At 40.3% G+C, this 20,191-nt stretch overlaps 1 protein-coding gene across 2 annotated transcripts in view; it reads left to right on the top strand.

Moving 5' to 3' along the window:
• The window catches only part of nphp4 (nephronophthisis 4), a 186,114-nt gene extending 167,757 nt beyond the window's left edge, over nt 1-18,357 (top strand). For both annotated transcript variants that reach the window (XM_085146678.1, XM_085146677.1), the window contains exons 26-29: nt 529-700; nt 3,092-3,271; nt 5,697-5,840; nt 8,893-18,357. In XM_085146678.1, the coding sequence (XP_085002804.1) occupies nt 529-700; nt 3,092-3,271; nt 5,697-5,840; nt 8,893-9,033 (637 nt within the window). In that variant the 3' untranslated portion in view covers nt 9,034-18,357. The remainder of the gene's footprint in view (nt 1-528; nt 701-3,091; nt 3,272-5,696; nt 5,841-8,892) is intronic.
• Nucleotides 18,358-20,191: the final 1,834 nt, after the last annotated feature.

Here is a 20,191-nt window from a genome sequence, read left to right as displayed (position 1 = left end):
GTGCGAGTGAATGTGAGTGCGAATGGTTGTCTGTCCCTGTGTGTTGGCCCTGCAACAGACTGGCGAGCTGTCCAGGGTGTACCCCGCCTCTCGCCCTATGACAGCTGGGATAGGCTCCAGCGCCCCCCGCGACCCTGAAAAGGATAAGCGGAAGCGAATGGATGGATGGATATCTGAAAATATCACTGTGAAAATATCTTAGCTTCAACCCTCCAGATGACGTGTTTGCCCTCAAAACCCCATATCACTTGAATCCTCTTCCAAATAACCCCAAACGCTTTATGAGAGCTGTTGTCTCAGAGCAGACCTGAGTAGGTGACTGCATCGCCTCCCACTCTGAGTCAGCTAGGGCCACTGAGACTGAATTGCTTTCATCTCAGCAGTGTGAGGATGATGTTGATGGCTCTGCTTATTAAAATGCTAGCACAGTCGTAGATCAGCCCTCCTCATCTCTTACCCCGTGCTGCACCGGCTGCATCTACAGGGGGCCTTAGTTTAATTGTTCTTGATGATGTTTTTCCTCTGTAGTGATAAGTGGATGGCAGCGCCCTCCCAGATCTGGCAGATTTACGTGCACTTCCTGGAGCGTGTGGACGTCAGCTGTGTGACTGGCCAGCGGAGCTGTCAGTCACTCGTTCTGAGGGGAACGCAGGCTATCCGTAAGGTCAAGTGTTTCTCATCACACCCCGGCGAGATTGAGGTACGATTGTCACTAAACGCACTATTTTGAAATTGTAAACAATGTGCACATGTTCTCTGCAGCGTGGGATTCAGGCCTCTATCAAGATTTAAAGATTCATCAAAACTAAAATCAACTCATGGTGTCGATCACATCTTCTAGTGAAGTCATTATTTTATAAACCTAAGATTTAAAAAAAAAAGTGAAGAAAAATGTTTAAAGTGGGCTTTTATGCTCACTTCACACTGCATATTTTTATTCTTAGATTCCACTAAAGCACCTTTGAATGATTCACTCCTCAAAAGACTTTGTATTTACTCTATACTTGGCCTTGGTGCAACCCCTGTGTTCATTTTCTCTCTGAAACAAGCTGTTTTAGCTCCCATCCCCTTTAGTTTAAGTCGCCTTTCCTCTGATTGGCTATTCGTTGCAAAAAAATAATGTAGTAACAACACATTTTTAAAAAAAAAAAAGCAGGTCGGTAAAGCTGCTTTGTGCCACTTGGATCCACTTGTCTAATAGACATAGCCAAACTGACCCTCTTCTGTAGCTCAGATCTTGTGTGCACCACAACCATTGCAATAGAAAATTGTTGCTTTGTGGCAGATGTGTGAAGTGAAAGAAAAATAACATGTATTTTTGCTTTTTTGGATGACAGCTGCCCTTTAAGTGCTGGAGCATCGTGCTCCTGCTGATGTTGTTCTGACTCTCTGTTAGTCAGCTGGATGAGGTCTTGCCTCCCTTAGGGCTTCATGTGGGTCCCTTTAGGATCATGTTGCACTTCATGTTTAAAATTAATTTTTGCACATTGGGCTCATTTAGTTCCATCGGTCCGGTTTTGGTTTTAGACCCACGAAGACCTCTAGTGGAGAGCTCCGTTCAATTCTTTATGAGTCCCAGTGACAGTAAAAATCTAGTTATTTAATCCAGGGTTCATAGCACTTCAGCTGAATATATAATTCTTGTTTTGAGTCAAGTTGAAAAGAGATCAAGAGCATGCAACCAGCAGTAGTAGTCTGAGGTGATGAACTATGCGTTACACCCTCTCTACCACCCGTACACATTCCCTGTCCTGTCACTCTCTGTTTCCCCCACCACTTAACATTAGCTTGTGGTTCAGAGACTGGAGCAGCATCTTAGTCATCAAGGGTGCTTGGGTCTGGATGCATTTTTTATATGTGAAAGTGGCATGTTCGAACTAAAATTAGGCTTTTACTATATTGTGTTCTTTTTCAATTGGACAAAATCCGACTGATGCACACGACACTCAACATACAGGACAAAAAAAAAATCTCACTTATCTAAAAAAAAATGTTGAGGGATTTATTCTTGACAAATTATCTTTTTATCGTGAGCAATTTTGAAGTTGCTCATTTAAAGTGATTTAATGCAAATTGTTCTCTTAGCAGCAAAAGGAAAAAATGGAAGCAATTCCTTCCCTTATAATACCTCCAGTTTAAGATTTGAATCATTGTCAAGAACATGCAAATGCAGATTGACAGCATAATAGGTCTTTTCATTGGGTTTCATTTCATTTTATTAGGTTCCCTCGTTACTTCCTGTCTTCATGCGAGATCATGTCGGGACCCAGTTTGATACAATTTGAAAAAAATTAGCAGTGGCTTTTATGCACTCTGAACATGTGAAAATATGCTCCAGGAGTGTCACATTGCCCTCTATTTTTAATAGATTGTTTCTTATTCATAACTGAGTACGAGAGTAGAGGGAGCATGACAATACTGCTTCCTCAGAGTTGGAATAAAAGGGCATTTTATAGCATTCATGGAGAAAAAAAGAGAAGGGATAGACTGTCACAACCACCATGGGTGCATACAGTATGACCCGAACATGTTTTACCTTTAGAAATAGGCTACTGGCTGAAAAAGCGACAGATGTATTTTTTAAAGATTTCGGCGTACGCATGAGCAGCTGCTTTGATCTGACTCGCGGCAGGTTAGCTCACTGTGGAATGCATTGGAGGAGTTCTATAAAGCAGGATAAAGCTCAGCGTCAGTGAATAGCTTTGCTTTTCTCAACAGATTGAAAAGGAGCTGCACAGTAAATCTCATTCCCACATTCTTATTTCTGTCACTTTCCTGCCTCTACTTCTCTCATTTCATTGTCTGCCTCCCCCCTTTTTTTTATTGAACCTCATTCACCCTTTCTCACACCCACTCTCCTTTAATCTGCACACTTCCTTTACCTTCCTCTGACTCTGTTAAGCATCTTTTCCCATTAATTCTGTCCCTCTTCCATTTCTTATTAAATGTATCTCTTCTCTTTGAACACTGTCACATTCTTTTTGTCACTTGGTCGACACATCTCTTTCCCCCTTTTTTGTCACCCCCCTTCATATTTCTAATTCTCACAGCCAAACCCAGTAAACTTTAATGGCCTTCGCTTTCTTTTTAGGTGGACCCAGCAGGTGTGTTTGTTTTGCCTCCCGCAGCAGTGCAGGAGCTCCAGCTGAAGGTGCAGCCATGGCAGGCTGGCAGCCGCTTTCTGTACGTGAACGCGGTAGATGTGGAGCAGCAGCGGCTGGTCACCGCGTGGCTGCTCTGTCTCAATGTTCACCGTCCTGTGCTGTCCAAGGTAGGACCCTAAAAAAATCTTGTGTTTTTATCGTTTCCTCATATGGGTATCGGCCCTTGTGTTGCCCTTCTGACAGAGTGGCCATCATTATCCAGCGGGGCACATTTGGCAACCCAGGTTTTTACCCTTTTCTTCACTGTGTCAGCAGCAGCAGCAGCAGAACAGTGTGTTAAATACAGTTCCAGGTGTCTGTTTGAAAGCCAAACACAGACCTGCTCATCACACCGCTCTGCTGCAAATGTGGTTGATGTGTTAATAAAAGGTCTCCCTTGAACTTGAGCGCCCCCCTTCCCAGTCATTAAAGAACAATGTTTTAATCATTTTTGCACTGCTGTTGGTTAAATAACAAAATGCATTTCCCTGAAAAAAGCACTAGCTACAGCTAGAAGCTTGATTCTGCTTAAAGGTAACATGCTAACCCTTCCCAGGCACCTACAGGAGGTCAGTCATTTGTCTTTTTCAAAAAACAGGTCAGTGTCTACCAAGCAGCTAGCTCCCTAGCTTGGTAACTTGTAGGGCAATAATCTACCACAATATCAATACAATAAAAGTGTTTGTGCCACCTAGTTTCGTCTCACCAGTGTTGTAGAGTATATTTCATTATCTCAGAATGATTTGGGATTTTCCAACTCTTTGGACTCTCCTGTTCTGTACTCCTAACATTAGCATTGTAAGCACTGTGTGCATTTAGTCAATGACCTAAATTTGCCTTTCAAATGTGTTCCTTATGCAACAATGTTGTGTTAATAAACTGCATTATGGTTGCCTCTCATTTTGTCATCACTTTGTGAAGCTCTAGTGATTTAAAAGGGAACCCTCAATTTTACATAATACTGGGAGTAATACTGCCTGTGCGGAAAGAAGATTACCAGCTATCATCTGCAGCTTTCCAGGGGTAACCATTACTAAACTAACACACCACAATCTACCAGCAAACTGGCTTTGGCTCTGAAGGATTCTGGACATGCGTTTGAAGGATATCAGTGTATGAAATAAAAAAAATATTTAAGAGGAAGACAGAAGATTTGACATCATGATTTTATTTTTATAGTACTTGTATTTGTAACAGATTCAATACTTGAATCATCTGGGTACTTCCCAAGGCCAGCTCAACATTCCCAATCCCTTTATAAAGAGCAGCAGACCAGTGCTTAGATCCAATTGTCTTTAATAATGCTCTTCTCTGCCTTTCTCAATCAAATGTCTAATCAATTGACTGTGTACCTAACTGGCTGACTGGATTATGCTTTATGTATTATAGGTAAAGTACTAAATTCTTCTTTTGCCTGTTGTGTACAGAACATATTTCTTATGCACTACACAGCAGAAATATACATTTAATCAAATGAAATCAATTTAAGTTGATCAAATATCCACTTCTCCTAAAATGCTAAACAATCAAGTGATTGACAACAATCACATTTTCTCTGACAACAAAACAAAGAAAATGTAATACTTAAAGGGTATTGCAGTGGTTATTTATCATCTCGCATTACATAAAGTTATCTTGCTTTAAGTCAGGGATTGCCAAACATTACTTTAAAACCATGAAATAAGCATCTGAAGCCAGTCTTGGCCATAGGATGGCTGTATGTCTTCCCTGTGTGGTGACCTATCTAGGTTGGATTTCCAGCTGTCAGACTCACGTTTACACTTATAGCCAATTTTGAATTGACAGTTAAGCTAATGAGCATGACTTGTGGGTGGAAGCTGGGGTACATGGAGAGGACCCATGTAGGCACGGATAGAACATGAAAATTCGGCATAGAAAGCCACCAGACACTTGTTTGAATTCAAATCCAGGATCTTCTTGCTGTGAGGTGTATGCCAACCACTGTAGGAAAGTATTTCCTACAGTGGACATCCCTTTACAGATGCTCATTAGTGGTAGTGTAGTGGTTAACACATTTGCATTAAATGCAAAAGATCCCTGGTTTGAGATTGGCAGGAACACAAACCCAGTTTTAAGGGGTCATAGGCTAGCGTACTCTTAGTGCCAGTACCAAGACTGGATAAAAGTGAGGGAAGAACCAGGTGTAAAATCGGTGCCAAATGAAACATGCGGATCCATCCACTGTGGCAAAAGAAGGGAGCAGCCAAAAGAACCGCTGTACAAATGCTCATTACACTAGTTCACAGGCAGCCAGCTTATCCTGCCAGCTTTGTACCATTACTTTGAAGTATCAAATCACATTCAGATCACACTTACAAACTGTTCAAGTTTATTTACTCTTGCAGTTTAACTGTAGGCAGCCATGGGCTTCCTTTTGTAGGATACTTCATCAAATCATCTGGTGCGCTTGGATGAATCCTGCAGTTTTCTCAGCTCTTGTTTTCAGACATTTCAATCCCTCCCTCATTCCTCTGTGCCCAAGAAGGTTTGATGCTATAACCCGTGTGTGTGTGTGTGTTTTTGTATTTGCAGGCTTTTGAAGTATGTGTTCCAGTTGGTGGTGGACGTGGCAGTTCCAGAAAAATCACCTACACCAATCCGTACACCAGCAGCCGTACATTCCTGCTTCGCTCTGACCATCCAGATCTGCTCCAGTTCAAAGAGGATAAATTCCAGGTAAAATGATACTGGAGGCCGTCCACTTCTCTTACAAACCATTAAGAGTAAAATCAATACTTGAATTAGCGACTAGAAGGAAAGAACCCTCCTCCTTAACAAAAGCTGCTCAGATAGTTTTGTTTCACGGAGTAATGGTACATATGTTGCTACGATGGTGTAACTGATGTCAATAACATTAGCTTTAACCAGCGGTGCTACTGACCACGTGTAATCTGACACACTTTTGACTAAAACAAAACTCTTTTTGACAGATTTTAGAAAAAAACTAGGCTAAAGTGCTTCCTGTGTGTCTAAGCAGTTAAGTCTTCTGACATTCTGATGGAGATTTCATCTACAACCGATATGATGGAGCTACCGTGTAGGAGGCGAGCGGTTAGATATTATTGTACTGGATTTTTTTCCCCAAGTTTCTTCTGGAGATTTTAGCCTGGTATCAGGCCCTGTCATCAGCTTTCATGCCCTCCCAGTCAAAATCATAAATGGATTATGACATAACAATGCTACTGTTTTGACCAAAAGGCTTATTGTAGAAAATATGAGTGTGTGAGTCGTGTGTATACGAAGCAATGCCGTTGACTTTCTTGTCATCCTGACAGGTGAGTACAAGACATCAATAATTTCTAGTCTTTTATGTTGACTGCTCATTCCTCCGTAAATGGCTTCCTTGTCGGATTTCAGAACTGAATGCAAAGAATATTACAAAGTCGTTAGTGCTGCTGTTTTATTATTGCGCGGTCAGCCTCAATGCCTTTAAAAGCTGATTTGCTCACATTCAGACACGAAACACTGGAGTCACTGCTGTCATTGCCTTTAATTTAGTGAGGTGTGATAAAATGCTAAAACAAATGAGAAACTATCATTTTAAATTAAGAAATAAATGAATGAGAGGCGAGGGGAGCCTGTTTTCACATAAATTATTAAAGAGTCTCATTGTTGTTGGCCAGAAGACACTGCATCAATTAGACAGGGGGGGTGAGCCAAGTGAAAAACAGCCCATTGTTCTTTCCATCTTGTCAGTGAAGCTCCAGGTGTCTTATAAAGAATTTACCATGCCTGTGGCATTAGGCAAATGTGGAGACACTTTTCCCTTTTTTGACATAACTACCTCACCGTGATAAAACCAGCTGTCAGGAGGAAAGGCGAAGCAGAGATCAATACTGCCATGCTTGTGGGAAAGATTACAGCATAAATCCCCTAAATTGACCCATATTTCTGTTGTTGGCTATTACAGAGAGTAGAAGGAAATATTTCTGGTCAATCTACAGTAGTGAGAAAGTAACAAAAAAAAAACACCTGTTAAAGATCTACCTCACTGTGATGCCTGAACAGAAAAAAATCACAACATACAAATAAAAAAATTCTAATACTAGAATTTCCACAGAGGCAGTCAGGAGGTTAGAACAAATGGTGCATCCTCACTTAATAATTGTGTTTTAGACATGCCTGAAAAGGAGATGCCCACAGCGATGATAAGCTTTAAAACCGTGTGGATAACCATTTGCTCCATATATGGGTCATTTATGTCCTGAGAAATGTTTTCATTTTTGAGTCAGATTAGTAAAATACCTTCAAATCTAACTGAAATAGACTCTGTTTATTGTCTAATTACTGCATGGAAGAAGGAAATTAATTGGATACTGAAATGAGGTCACTGGAGTCACAAAACATGCGATTAAACACTTAGATGCGTATTTCCATGTGAAAGAACCAGAGCTCACTATTTTTGCATGGCAATTGTATTTAATTTGTAAAGTAGGTTCTCTGTATATGTTAGGAGGTAAGGTAAAAATCAATACAGAACAGTATCACAATATTGTGCATTGCGACGTTGTATTGATACACAGATACCAGATAAATTGTGTTAAAGAAGTTAAAACATAAAAAACAGCTGAACAACTTCTGGTGTCTAAATGTTGCCTAAAGCCTAAGATTAATCACAAGGCGATACCTGGGTCACCTGATAGGAGGTGACCTTTCTGCAAACAGCCCCAGTCTGACCTGGGCTGGCTGCAGTCACTCTCAGAGAGATTGTCGAAGGTTTGCAAATAATTGCTGTCTCGTTTATAAATGCTCGGGTTTCCAAACATGTTGCCATCAGTCTGAATTGAGGGGATTCATTTCAACTGGCTGCAAGCTGGTAATAATTTGGTTATATTCATACAGAACGGGAAGATTGCTGACGTAATAATTAAATAGAATTATGTTAAATGTGAATTTCTGTCTATGTAGACAGCAACAGATATGTGATTTTCAACAATTTATTACAACTATTTGTTGTACTATCAGTAACTCACAATATATATTATCGCAGTATATTGCAATAATATCGTATTGTGAGTGAAGTATTGTGATAATATTGTATTGTGAGATGTCACCTTTGGTATATATTGGTTTCAGTTTTTTAAATGTGTTGTAGGATACGTATTTTTTCACTCTGAGGCATTGTCTTCATCTCAGAAGAATGAGTGGGGGTTTTCATTCAGAAGTATCGAACTGTTACCGTGGCTACATGAGCACAGTGAAGTATATATGGTTAATCTAGTGTAAATGATCTAGTCTAGAAAAAGGGAGTCACATCTATAACTGGTTTACAGCTCTAATAATGTCAACAGATAACATCAGACAGTGTTATTGATCCCTGTCAAGAAAGTCATTTAACCCAACCTAAGCATTAGGAGCAGCAGGTGGCCACAGCGTAGCACCTGGGGACCAGCCCCTAGTTAAACCGAGAGCCATGGTCCAGGGCACACCGATGGAATTAACAGCGTGTTTTTGATCGTGGGAGAAACCAGAGCAAGCACAGGAAGCCATGTCAGTTGCTGTGAGGCAACAGTGCTAACCACTGAGACACCGTGCTGCCAAATCGGTCTCAGCGACTGCCATTTATTCAGGGTTTTATCTTGGGGCAGATCTTTGTGAACAATGCAGTTCAAAACAAAAATGATGGATTTATTATTAAATGTGTGAATGGGCAGACTGGTCAGCTTTAATAAGAAAAAAAAAAGATAAAGATCTAAATAAAATTATGTGTTATTTTTACTATGTTCAGATTAGGGGGGGAGAGAGTTACACCATCGGACTGCGGTTTGCCACGAGCCAGAGTCCCGGATCAGTGGACATCCTGGTCTACGTGAACAACCTGGAGGAGAAGACGGAGGAGACGTTCTGTGTGAAAGTAAACTATTCATGAAGTGAAAGTTGTTTGAAAAAACAAGTAGAAGCTTCAATGGAAATGTTGACTGTGCTGTACTTTGTAATATACTTTAAGAGTGTGAAAGAAACTGAAACTTTCCTGGCTCTTTTGTCATTTTGTATTAGATTATTCTTCAAGAAAATAAAACTTTGCAACACTGAGTGTTTTTCAGTCTTCTCATACAAACTTGTTTATTCTGGACTGCGTGACCAAGAAGTCTGAATGAAATTTGTTACGATAAAATGATGTCACGTTGCAGGAATCAGACATGTTGAATAGAATCGCCAGCTTCCTTTCTAAACAAAACAAAACAAAACAAAACTGACTAGAAAAGTTTTATTTGCTAAATTATGCACTAAACTTAAAAGTACTGGGAGCTATAAACTGGGTGCAAAGCAGCCTGAAAAGTAGTAAATGATGTTGTAAATTTGCTTTGTTTCATAATCAGCAAAGTAATGCATGCAATCTGCAATTAAGGTGTCAAGGTTGATTCCCACTAGTGAGCAGTCCTCATCCAAAAAGCCTGGCAAATGCCTGTCAGTTCAACCCCAGCCATCCGAAGGTGGGCCGAGGGTGAAAGCAATAACATTTTATCGACTTTAATTACCCAGCAAACCCACTTGAATGCCACTTGATGGCCGAGTTTTAATCTAAGACAAGCCGGGGGTCTGCGCTCCTCGTCCCCTCACCTCCCAAACAACTTCTCCTCATCACTGGCATTATTAGAAACAGCGCCGTAATGAAGTATGATTTTCCAGCGAGGCGCACATCTCTTCACATCGCCCTCATTAACACCAGCACCCTTTTAAACCCTTCATGCTCTCCCTCCTGCTTGTTCTGCCATGTCTCTCTCTATTGGAGGTGCTGAGAGGGAGAGAGAGAGAGGAGGACCAGAGACGGAGAGAAGGCCGTGCATATTGTGTTATGTAACAGAGTTACACAATCCCTCCACCCTCTGCACCCCCTCCATACTTCCTTCATCCTTGCTGTCTCTCTCATTAGAATGCAGGCTGCAAAGTAAGCCTCACCAGCGCGGCAAAGCCTAATAAATCGAAGATAGCAGCCAAGCCTAGTGCACTTCATCTTTACCTTCTCAAAGCAAAAAAACAAAAAAACAAAAACATCCTTGGTGTATTATGTATTTCATGTTAATATGGTCACAGCTTACAAATATACACATTTAAGGCTGTGTAACCACCGACATGGATGGGTTCCTATATTTAATTAAAGTTTGCCTTAATACAAAAGCTAAATGCCATACGGACGAGGTGCTGGCTGGTGCACACGTTCCTCCTGTTTCATTCTGAAGTTTTGAGAGACTAGAAATTGAGTCCATTCTGTGTCGATGCATTCAAAAGTTCATCTGAGGCTAACGTGCGACCGGCCGTCTGATCTGCCCCATAAATGAACCACTGACTTAATCAGAAATGATTTCATCTGATTTTATTCAACATAACATCTGATTTTTCCTCAAAAAGGAAAAAAAAAAAAAAAAAACGTGCCAATTTTGTTTTGCTCTAACCAGTCAGTGGATTCCTTCCACATGCACAGCTGCACACCATCCCGTGTAGAGGCTTTAAAACCCAACCCTATCCCTTAAATGGCGAGGCAAGTGACTTCAGTTTTCCATTCACTGCCCTCACAGCGGGTGTCTGTTGGTGAGCTGTCCCACGTGTCTTTGCCTGTGCGTGGAAAAGATTTCCTCCTCCCATCCATCCTAATCTGGCACAAAATAGTGCATAGCATCTCCGATAGGAATGGGGTGGTGTTTTCTGCTTGTGTGAAAGTGTGGAAAAGAAAAAAACAAAACCCTTCCCTCTGTTGGTTTTAATACCTGGATCCTGCTTGGTGCAGCAGGCCCTTCAGTGTTGCATGGCTGTTCTCTGAGCGTGGGGCAGAGCTGCACTGACACCTTATTAGTGGTGCCAGTCCAGTTGTTGTCAGTTCCTCCTGAAGGAGCACAGACACCCGCCACAACAACTCACACTGTCTGCTCACCTTGTTAGTGTGGTTAGACGGGTCCTGTCTTGCTGTCCGAAGTCAAGGCTGCCTTAATAGTTTGCTGGGTGGAAGCGTGCCCATTGTTGCCCTGATTTAGGAAAAAAGGGTGGGGAGAAAAAAAGCAGGCCTACCTGCTGGTGTATGTCTCTGTGTTAGTGTGGTCTTTTGTGAATGTGTGCGTGTGTAGGTGCCTGGCCTGAGCCAAGTGAGTGGGTGCATGTCTGTGAAAGCATACAGCGACGCAGGTATCAAAGAGCTTTGTAACTGAAGGAATATGCAACCTAGCAACAAGCCCTCCTCCTCATGTACACCGCTGGTTTGGATCGGCACTCGTGCAGCGGCGAGAAGAGTTTGTTATTATTACTGCGGTTCACTTGAAACGGAAAAACACACACATTACAGCAAAGGAGCTAATGATGTTTTTTCCCTACTGGGGGGAAAAAAGAAATACTGAAATAAAGAAAATTCCACGGCAGTTTTTTGTTTTTTTTGTAGCTGTGAAAGGCAAAACGTCTGCTGTGGCATCACTGATTGGGGTGTGGCTCGAACTGCATGAATTTTGAAGCTTTCAAGCAGCAGGCTTGAAGTGCTTTTGACATGGGGATTTATGTAAACAGTCGAGGTTCTTTAATAAACATGAAATTGTGACATGAGGTGCAAGAAGGAGCTCTTAATGAACTGAAATTCAATTACCTCATTACTTGTCTCAGCAGGACCCTCCCTCAGCCATGACTGCTTAGCACAGAGGGAACGTGATTTTCTGAGGGAGCAGACGCTGTTCCTGCCACTGCAAACCTGGAGCTGTCCAAATTCAAGACAGTTCTCAGTAGATGGCAGCCTTACACATACAGCTCAGTTGTTTTGCCATTCTTCCTTTCCTCTGAGGCTTTAGTGAATTCAAGAGCTTGTATAAGACTCCCCCCCCCCCATTCTGATATCATGAAACACAAATAAACCAGCATGTATAACCTTTTAGTTATTTTTAAAAATAAATAAATAGATCAATCACATTTATTCTCTTTACTTATCTGTGTGAAACCTTTACAGTCAGTCCATAGAATTTCATGTAGAGATAGGTCAGAATTGACTTACCAGAGAGTTAATCAATAGGGGAGAACTTCCTTGCAATGGGTGCCATTAACCTGATAGTCCAGAATGAATATGGACTTTAACGGGTTTCATAAAAGGTCATTTTCCTCACGTTTTTAGTAGAATAGGTTAGAACAGTGGACAAAGTTCTATAAGTACTAGATAAACAAGCAGAAAGTGTTTAGCATTAGCCACCTAATACCCATCATCCACCAGCACCCCAGTCATTTTGATTATATAGCTTTTGATTTAGCTCTCAATGTTTATTATAATTAACTGGTGCCATTATGAGTGTTTGGTGAATTTACCAAACACCAAACACTTTGTGAAGAAAATTAGCTTCATTATACTAAATAAAAAAGGAAATGGGATTATTTTTGTAGCTTTTATATTTCAATTCTGAAATTCTGAAATATTTTTTTCAAAACTAAAATAAAACAGTAGTGTGAAAAAGAAAATTGAGTACACCTCATGTTTCAGTAGCTTGTAAAACCATATGCATGACTGTTTGACTTTCTCAGACACAAGGTTGTGGCCCACTTATCTTTACTGCAGGCATTCGTTCATGCACAGCTCTTTTAAGATACTGCGGCAGGATTTAGGTTGAGGTCTGGACTTGGATTGGGCTATTGCAACATCTTGATTCATTTTGCTGTAGATTTTCTTCTGTGCTTTGGATCCTTGTCCCTGGTGCTTCAGCCAAGCTTCAGCTGTAGCAAAGCTGGCCTCTTAAACAAGCCCATATCATGACTGCTGTCCACCGTGTTCGACAGTTGGTATCAAGCATGTGTGCCTGGTTTTTGCCAAAAGTGGAGCTGTGGATAATAGCCCAACATCTTCTTGTGTGTTCAAAGTATATTGTTGCAGAGGTCTTGTGGTTTGTTGAGATGTAAGTTTACAAACCTAAGCTGCATTGCCAATTTCTTTTTAGAGAAGAGGCTTCTGAACAGGTGCTCACTTATTAGTGATCAGTTAATCAAGTGTATTTGATTAGTAGCACCTGTGCGCTACTTAAACTCATCCCTAACCCTGGAAACGGTACAAGGGTGTACTTCTGGCTTTTATAATAAGTGAACAGATTTGCATAAATTCTACTCTGTAAATAAAATGGGGACTTAGACAAAGTTTCTCTCCTTCCTCTCCTCCTCCTCTCTGTGGAGTTGATGTGATGCTGCTCTGATGTGTAAGTGGATCAGCTGTGACTTATATATTGTATTAGCCTGGCTCCATTTTCAAATGTGTTGACCACCAAAAATAGGACTGGTCTTGTTTCTTTAATTAGTAGTTATAAGTGGGACTAAAAATGTTACATTTGATAAATAGGACAGCTTTAAGCTACTTTCTGTGCCCTGGGAACATAACCATGCTTAAAAGAAGTCAAGAAGTCTCTGGAAGAAACAAGAACAAACTAAGTAATATCCATAACTTTGCACTTCTTAAACTTTTATTGCAACGAGTTTTATTTTATGCATTTAATCTTTGAGATTATAAATGCTGTACATTATGTACAGTTGCATAAATTAGTAGCACACACAGACACATACATCAGTTAAGTAAAGTCAATAAAAATAAAACTGAAACAACTCAAATATGTACACTTCACTGTAGACAAAAAACAACAACAACGAATACCTTGGTAAAGGTAACTTATAAGTGGAGGTTTTCTGAATGAAATATTCACCTGTGTGTTACATTTCAACTGGTGGTTCACACCTGTTGCTGTATATAGGCTTTGTGATTTTGCTGTTCATGCATGGATGCATCATTTTTGACAATTAGTGCAGAGTAAGAGCAGAATTTCTCTCATCAAATGAGGTAAAGGCTTTAACCTGCTCCACCTGTGACTCAAAGTGGCCACGCCCCTATCTTTAGCGCCAAAGATTCAAGATTGAGTTTCAAACATCTGTAACACACACACACACACACACAGATTCTAGGTCTGACCTACTGTCTCAGCCGTGGGCAACAGTTGACCAACGAACCGATTAAATTCTAAAGGATAATTTATTAGAACAATTAAAAAAAAAAAGAAAGGATAAAATAGTCCCATGTCCCACTTGCAAAAGGAATAAAACACACAGTTCAAGGCCAGAGCCAGCAATGCTACAAGTCAGATGCACTTTACATGTTGACCACAGGGATCAGCAGTTGTCCTCCAAGACCCACCACCCTGTAAGTAGAAGGCAAGTAATCAGCGTCAGCAACCCAACTCTGCCTTTAGGCTGCAGCATATAGGGCCTGGCCTGCACAGAGAGACAAAATATCACCATGTCTTTATTATACAATTAACAGAGCAGCAAACTATCCATCATTAACATATTTAAATCAGGTCATCTTAGATCTGGCCATATAACTTGCACAGAGTGATAAAATATCACAGCAGGGTTTGTAGTATGGGCTAGTAAGTAGACTAGAGTATCAGCGCAATCAAATACACCTGCCTTCAATTAATCCACCCCCATCGCAGCCATTGGCTCACAGCAAATGTAATACACAAAACCATTCCCAAACCAGTGCCAGCTTCCCACAACAAACATGGAGATGAACTGTTACAGGCAACATTAGTCTACAATGTTCTGCCCTCATGATTGTTGTGAAGGGGTAAACATACTTATGTCTATTGGGGATTTTCACACACGGATCTACTGCAGTTGACTTGTTTTCTTAACCAGCCAAGAGTTGCCACCTCAGTGCAGTGCAGTTGTTGATGTAGCTGCTTGCTCTCTTGTTGTTACCCGAGCAGTTTTGAGTATTTCACAACCTGACCAAAATTTGAACTTGGCTGTAACTATCACAGTTTTATTAGCACACAAATAAAGCGCATTTGATTTAAATCATCCCTCAGTCATTCTTCCAGCACCACTCTCGGAGCAAACTTATCAGATTGTTGTTTGTTTCATCCACGGCTAGTGTTGACCTGTCCCTCGAGCAACCCCTTTGACTAATTTTATCTGATAATATAAAAAGACAAACATTTTCTTTTCCTCAGCTGCCGGGTCGATGTTTTAACTAACACTGACTGTTCACCAAGGAAGATGGGGGCAAGGGTATTTTAAGGCCATTTAAGTGCGAGGAGATATGTTGATGGGCGTGTTGCTACAGGGTGGAGATGAAAGAGAAAACACAAAACAGTGAGCAAGAGTTTATTAAATGTCAAGAAAACCACATAGAGGTTCATAGTTTGTATTGTGATGCCTGATTCTTCGCCATCAATCATTCATGTCAGCCCTGGCAAGGTAAGAAGCATGTATGCAAAAGAGGCCGGTAGCCTACTTGGTATGAATATTTGCTTGGATTTTTATTAGGAACCATGGCACTGCATTTTGCTACAGCTCAAGTTTTTTTGACCTGCCCCCTCTGCTGCAGGACCTCCTGCTGTGGTGATTCAGAGATGTCGTAGAGGGGAATGAGAAATTAAGTTTTTTAGTCACATAGCTTCTTTTGGTGGCACTTGACAGGACACATCAGTAGGAAAAAATATAGGAAAACTCATTTTGGATTAGAAATCATACAGTACCATTTCAAACACAGGTCTATCACGGTGTTGTATATTTCTATGGCTCTTTATACAGTAAGTGTGTACTGCAGGTAGCACTAATGATAAGTGGCTAAACGAATGAAATGATGTACAGTATTGTGCAAAAATGTTGAGCCACACCTCATTTCTTTATATGATGCTCTTGATCAGTAGGTTTCTGAAGTCTGCTTTCTGAAGGTCTTTCAGGGCTTTCTTCCTTAAAACTGATCTTTGAATCACTCAAGAGTTGAACCACTGACAGCTTAGCAAAGAGCCAATTTTAAACTGTATCTTTTTTATTTGCAGTCTGTCACTAAAACATAATTTGTTCCACTTTATTTAGTTGAACCTACAAATAATAATAATAATAATGATTATAAAATACCAAAGTATCAATGAACAGTATCTGAAAGTCACACGCTTAAAAATAGTAAAATATCCAGATCTGATTCCATTTATCCATTTATTGTTCACTGAAGCCTCATCAGAAATAACCTGAGTAGAAGGGAAACAGGGAGAGACGTCTGAGGTATGCCACATTACACAAGAACTGGACTGAAAGTCAGTGTCAGCAGGTCTTATTGAGGTGATCAATCAGCATTTGATCAAATAAGAGTTCCGACTGTGTTGAAGAATACAGCTGGTGGTACCAAATACTCGTTAAAAACAACCTAAACAGCTCAGTTTTTACTTTATTCGTTGCTTCTTTGTTTGACTTTGTTTCCACGTGTGTTTGTACATATTTCACCTATTTTCCTTGCAAAATGTATCTCAAGAGCTTGAGCAGGTCGTCCTTGAATCAGAAGGCCGGTGGTTTGGCAAGAGAAAAAAGTGCTTGTATGTATGTGTGTGTGGTTGGGCAAATGAGAATTGTAGTAGAATAGAGCTTTGAGTGCCCAAATTGAGTACATAAGCAGGACACAAGTACCAGTCCACGTATCAAATCGGGATGACTGGAGACTTTTGCACAGTACTATACTTATAAGGAGACATATCCTCTATTAACTGGGTCAGTGGTTCGTTAATGGTAGTAGTCACCTCTACAGTAAGTCTCCTTGAAAACTTTGTGAACCGTATCTGCTCCTGCGCTGTTGATTACTTTGAGCTGGATCGTCAGCTAAAAACCAAAATTGAGGCTGTAAATTAGCTCAAGTAAAGAAAAAAGCAAAAAGCAAAAAGCAGAGCTACGCCGACTGCTGTTGAGGAGTGGGAGGAGGAGTAGATTGAAAGCTGTGCTAAATGCATTGATTTTTTTTCTTAGTCCTTCTGGCTTAAGAGAAGAGAACATTTTCCATTCCCAGCTGTCTGCCTTGGATGTTGGCTAACAATAATTTCTGTAGACCATTAAAGGAAGTTTCCTGTGGGTGTATCGGATAATAAACCCTAGATGTATTGTGGGCCAGTGCCCCCTTAAAGATTTTATGACAGAAGCAGTTACATAAAGTGAATGACGATGCGAAATTGAGGACTGGGCGATGGGACTTTCAAGTGTCCTCGCGTATCCTGTCCGCGGGGATTCAAATATGTGTATTTTTCTGCAGTGGTCTAGGAATGAGACCACCGCAGTTTGATGGACTGCTGCAGTGTGGGGCATTCTTACTGCAGCACATCAGAAAAGGTAGAAAGGGAATTGCAAGAATCTGCAGATAGAAATATGCTCCTTGGGATACTACATTTTGGACCTTGTTAAATGAAAGGTCTGAATCAAAGGTAACACTGAAACTTTAACATATTTCCCTTTCATTGCTGCACAGCCACCAGCAGTAAATGAGAGGTCTGATCCAAATGAGTGGATGTCTTTCTGCATGGCACTAAAATTTTGCAGTGTTAAGGGAATGTAGTTTCCCCACCTGCTCTGATATAAACCAGAAGGTGCCGTCTCAAACTCTGTGTTGAAATCAGAGAGCAGTGATCCACTATAGAAGCAGAGGGATGATCTCTGCATGCTACAGGCTTCTTCGGTTTTATTCTGAGGACGGCCCCACTATGGGTGCCTGAACCAGAGTGTTTGATCATAAAAGACTCATCGCAGGTCATATTACTCTTTGATTTGTTGCAAAGAGAAGTCTTGATGGAAATGTTTTTGCAGTAGCAGTTCAGTAATGATTACTACAAATCTGTAGTAATACTGATAGGAGCATAAAGTTGCGGTTGCAGCGAACCCCTGCTGTGGCTAACTCTGTGTTCGGATGTTTTTGAAGAGAAAAGAAAGAAAGAGGCGCAACCTCTACAGCGGACGCACATCAAAGAGGGATCTGTCTTCAAATATGAATTATTGCTTTTGTTTTCTGGATATTTTTATGGGATTCTCTTTTAAAATGTTGGATTAAACATCAAAAAGTATGGCACAGCAAATTCAAAAGTGTTAAATGTTTTGGTGTTAGTAGTCTTAGAGTTAATTTTACTCTAAGTAGAGTCACATTCTTTTAATGTAACTCTGAGGTGTAAAATAATAGTAGTTAAAATCGAGTGTTAAAAATGAGTGTTTCTATTTCAAATCTGGAGGTGTTACAATGGAAACATTAACTCTTGACCTCTTAACTCTGAACTCCTACAGGGGCTATGACACCAATAGAGTAAATTCACAGACTCCGCCCCCAGCACGGCTCCAATCGAAGCTGAAGTGAAGCCGTTTCAGAACATTTTGCTCTACATATTTGAGTTGTTTGCCATGCTTGGTAAGTCATGTTTTCAAAGATTGTTTCAATTATTGTTATTAGCTTTTACTTCTGTGGCTCTTTGGAGTTGAGACAAAGCTGTGTGAAAGGCATTAGCCATGTTGCTCGGTGATAGCATAATATTCTGTTTTAGCTAGCTGAAAGGTATTGTTTGCGGGCAAATACCACAGCCTTGAAAAAAAGCTTGCATGTGAATTTTCAGTCAAATTTCTTGGTCAAATACACTTAAAACAATGTCTAGAATGTGAAATGTTGATATAATGGTGCTACTTGAAGCCTGAAAACGATCTCCCATAAAAAACGAGCAAACAGCAGTAGCAGATGTCCCGAGTCCCGACTGAGTTCTACGTTAGCACTTAGATTCCTCCAGAGTTTTGTGCACACGGTTTAGGTAAAAATGAAAAAGGTTGAGGTTTTACATTTAGTTCAGTATTACCTGTTGTCTGTGTCCTTGTCTTTTGGGAAAATACTTTACACAAGTAATGGCTCAAAGGATTCCTTTTTTTTTTTTTACTGTGCTGCAATTGATTTGTGCCATTAATTAGTGTCAACTAATTTTGTTTTCAATCTCCACATAGGATATGCTTGTGAAGATGGAATATGGGGGAGAGCAGAAGTGCGTTGAAGTTCCACAAAGTGATGAATGAAGGACATGCATATTGTATTTTGTATTTATTGAAATAAGTGATGAGAATGCTGTTATTTGCATTTACCAGCTCACCTATGTCAGACCTTTTGATAAACGAAATTCTAATGAAAGTGAGAACATGTACACTGTTACATCTTTCAGAAAATGTTTTGAAATTGTGGTGCACAGTTCAGAATAAATGTTTTTCAAAAACCATTGCGTCTTTTTAGTAAATGTTTATTTCCAAAAGAAATTTCTAGAAGTTCAGAACAGTAAAATTCCCGTTTTTTAGAATTAATTAGAAGATAACTCTTACGTAGTTAAACTAAAATACTCTTTGAGAGTTAATATATAAACTCTTAACACCAAGTGTTAAATTATCAACTCCAGAGAGATTTGGTGTTTAACACTAAATCAGAGTTAACATACCAACTCTCCAAAAAGAGTTAAATTAACACTCTCTGGTGTGGACCCATATAGACACTTTAAAAGTGTTGAAATCAAATCTGACAGTGTTAATTTGGACATGCTGGATTTGCTGTGTACCCTGCAAAGTCACTGCTTATTAATCCCATTTTTTTTGTAGATACCTCAAGGCTTTGACTTGCAGATCTCTTCAAGTTTTAAAATGTTTCCCAACTTTTCTCAGGCTTGCACAAAAAAGCAAATATCTGCTTACATATTTTAAAGGATTTTCGAGTGAGGGGTGCACTTGCTTCCTGATAAACTTTTTCTATTTGCACCCAGAAGTTTGTTGATATCCTGTGGAAGGATTTCTTCTTTCCATCTGTCCACTGTTTCTAGCTGTCACACAACCCCAAAGCACAGCATTGCTACCCCTCGCTTAGTAGTAGGAACAGTGTTCTTTCTCCACGCTTGTGGTGACAGGGGCCAAAGTGCCTAATATCAGCTTCAGCAGACAGATGGCACTTTGAACACTGTAGTTGTTGACTTTAATGCCTCTTTTAGCTAAAGCTGGAAGCACTTTGATATCTTTTTATATACTTTTCCTGCTTTGTGGGTGTCTATATGTTTCTTTTTCACATCACCAGTTAGTTGTTAGAAGTCCACAGATGACCACAGAGTTATCTAGGAGTTATTTTAAGTGAGTTGTTTTTATTTTTCACCTCAACTATTCCACTGCACTGATTCCACGTCTAAATCACAATTTAACCCACGGTTGTTTTTACTTACTTCTATCATTTTCACAACGACACGCTTTTCCAAGTTTCCTCAGCACGA

The sequence above is a fragment of the Neolamprologus multifasciatus genome, chromosome 20 (genome assembly GCF_963576455.1).
Source record: "Neolamprologus multifasciatus chromosome 20, fNeoMul1.2, whole genome shotgun sequence".
Lineage (NCBI taxonomy): Eukaryota > Metazoa > Chordata > Actinopteri > Cichliformes > Cichlidae > Neolamprologus > Neolamprologus multifasciatus.
The sequence above is the reverse complement of the archived record's forward strand: the minus strand, read 5'-3'. Positions and strand labels throughout refer to the sequence as shown.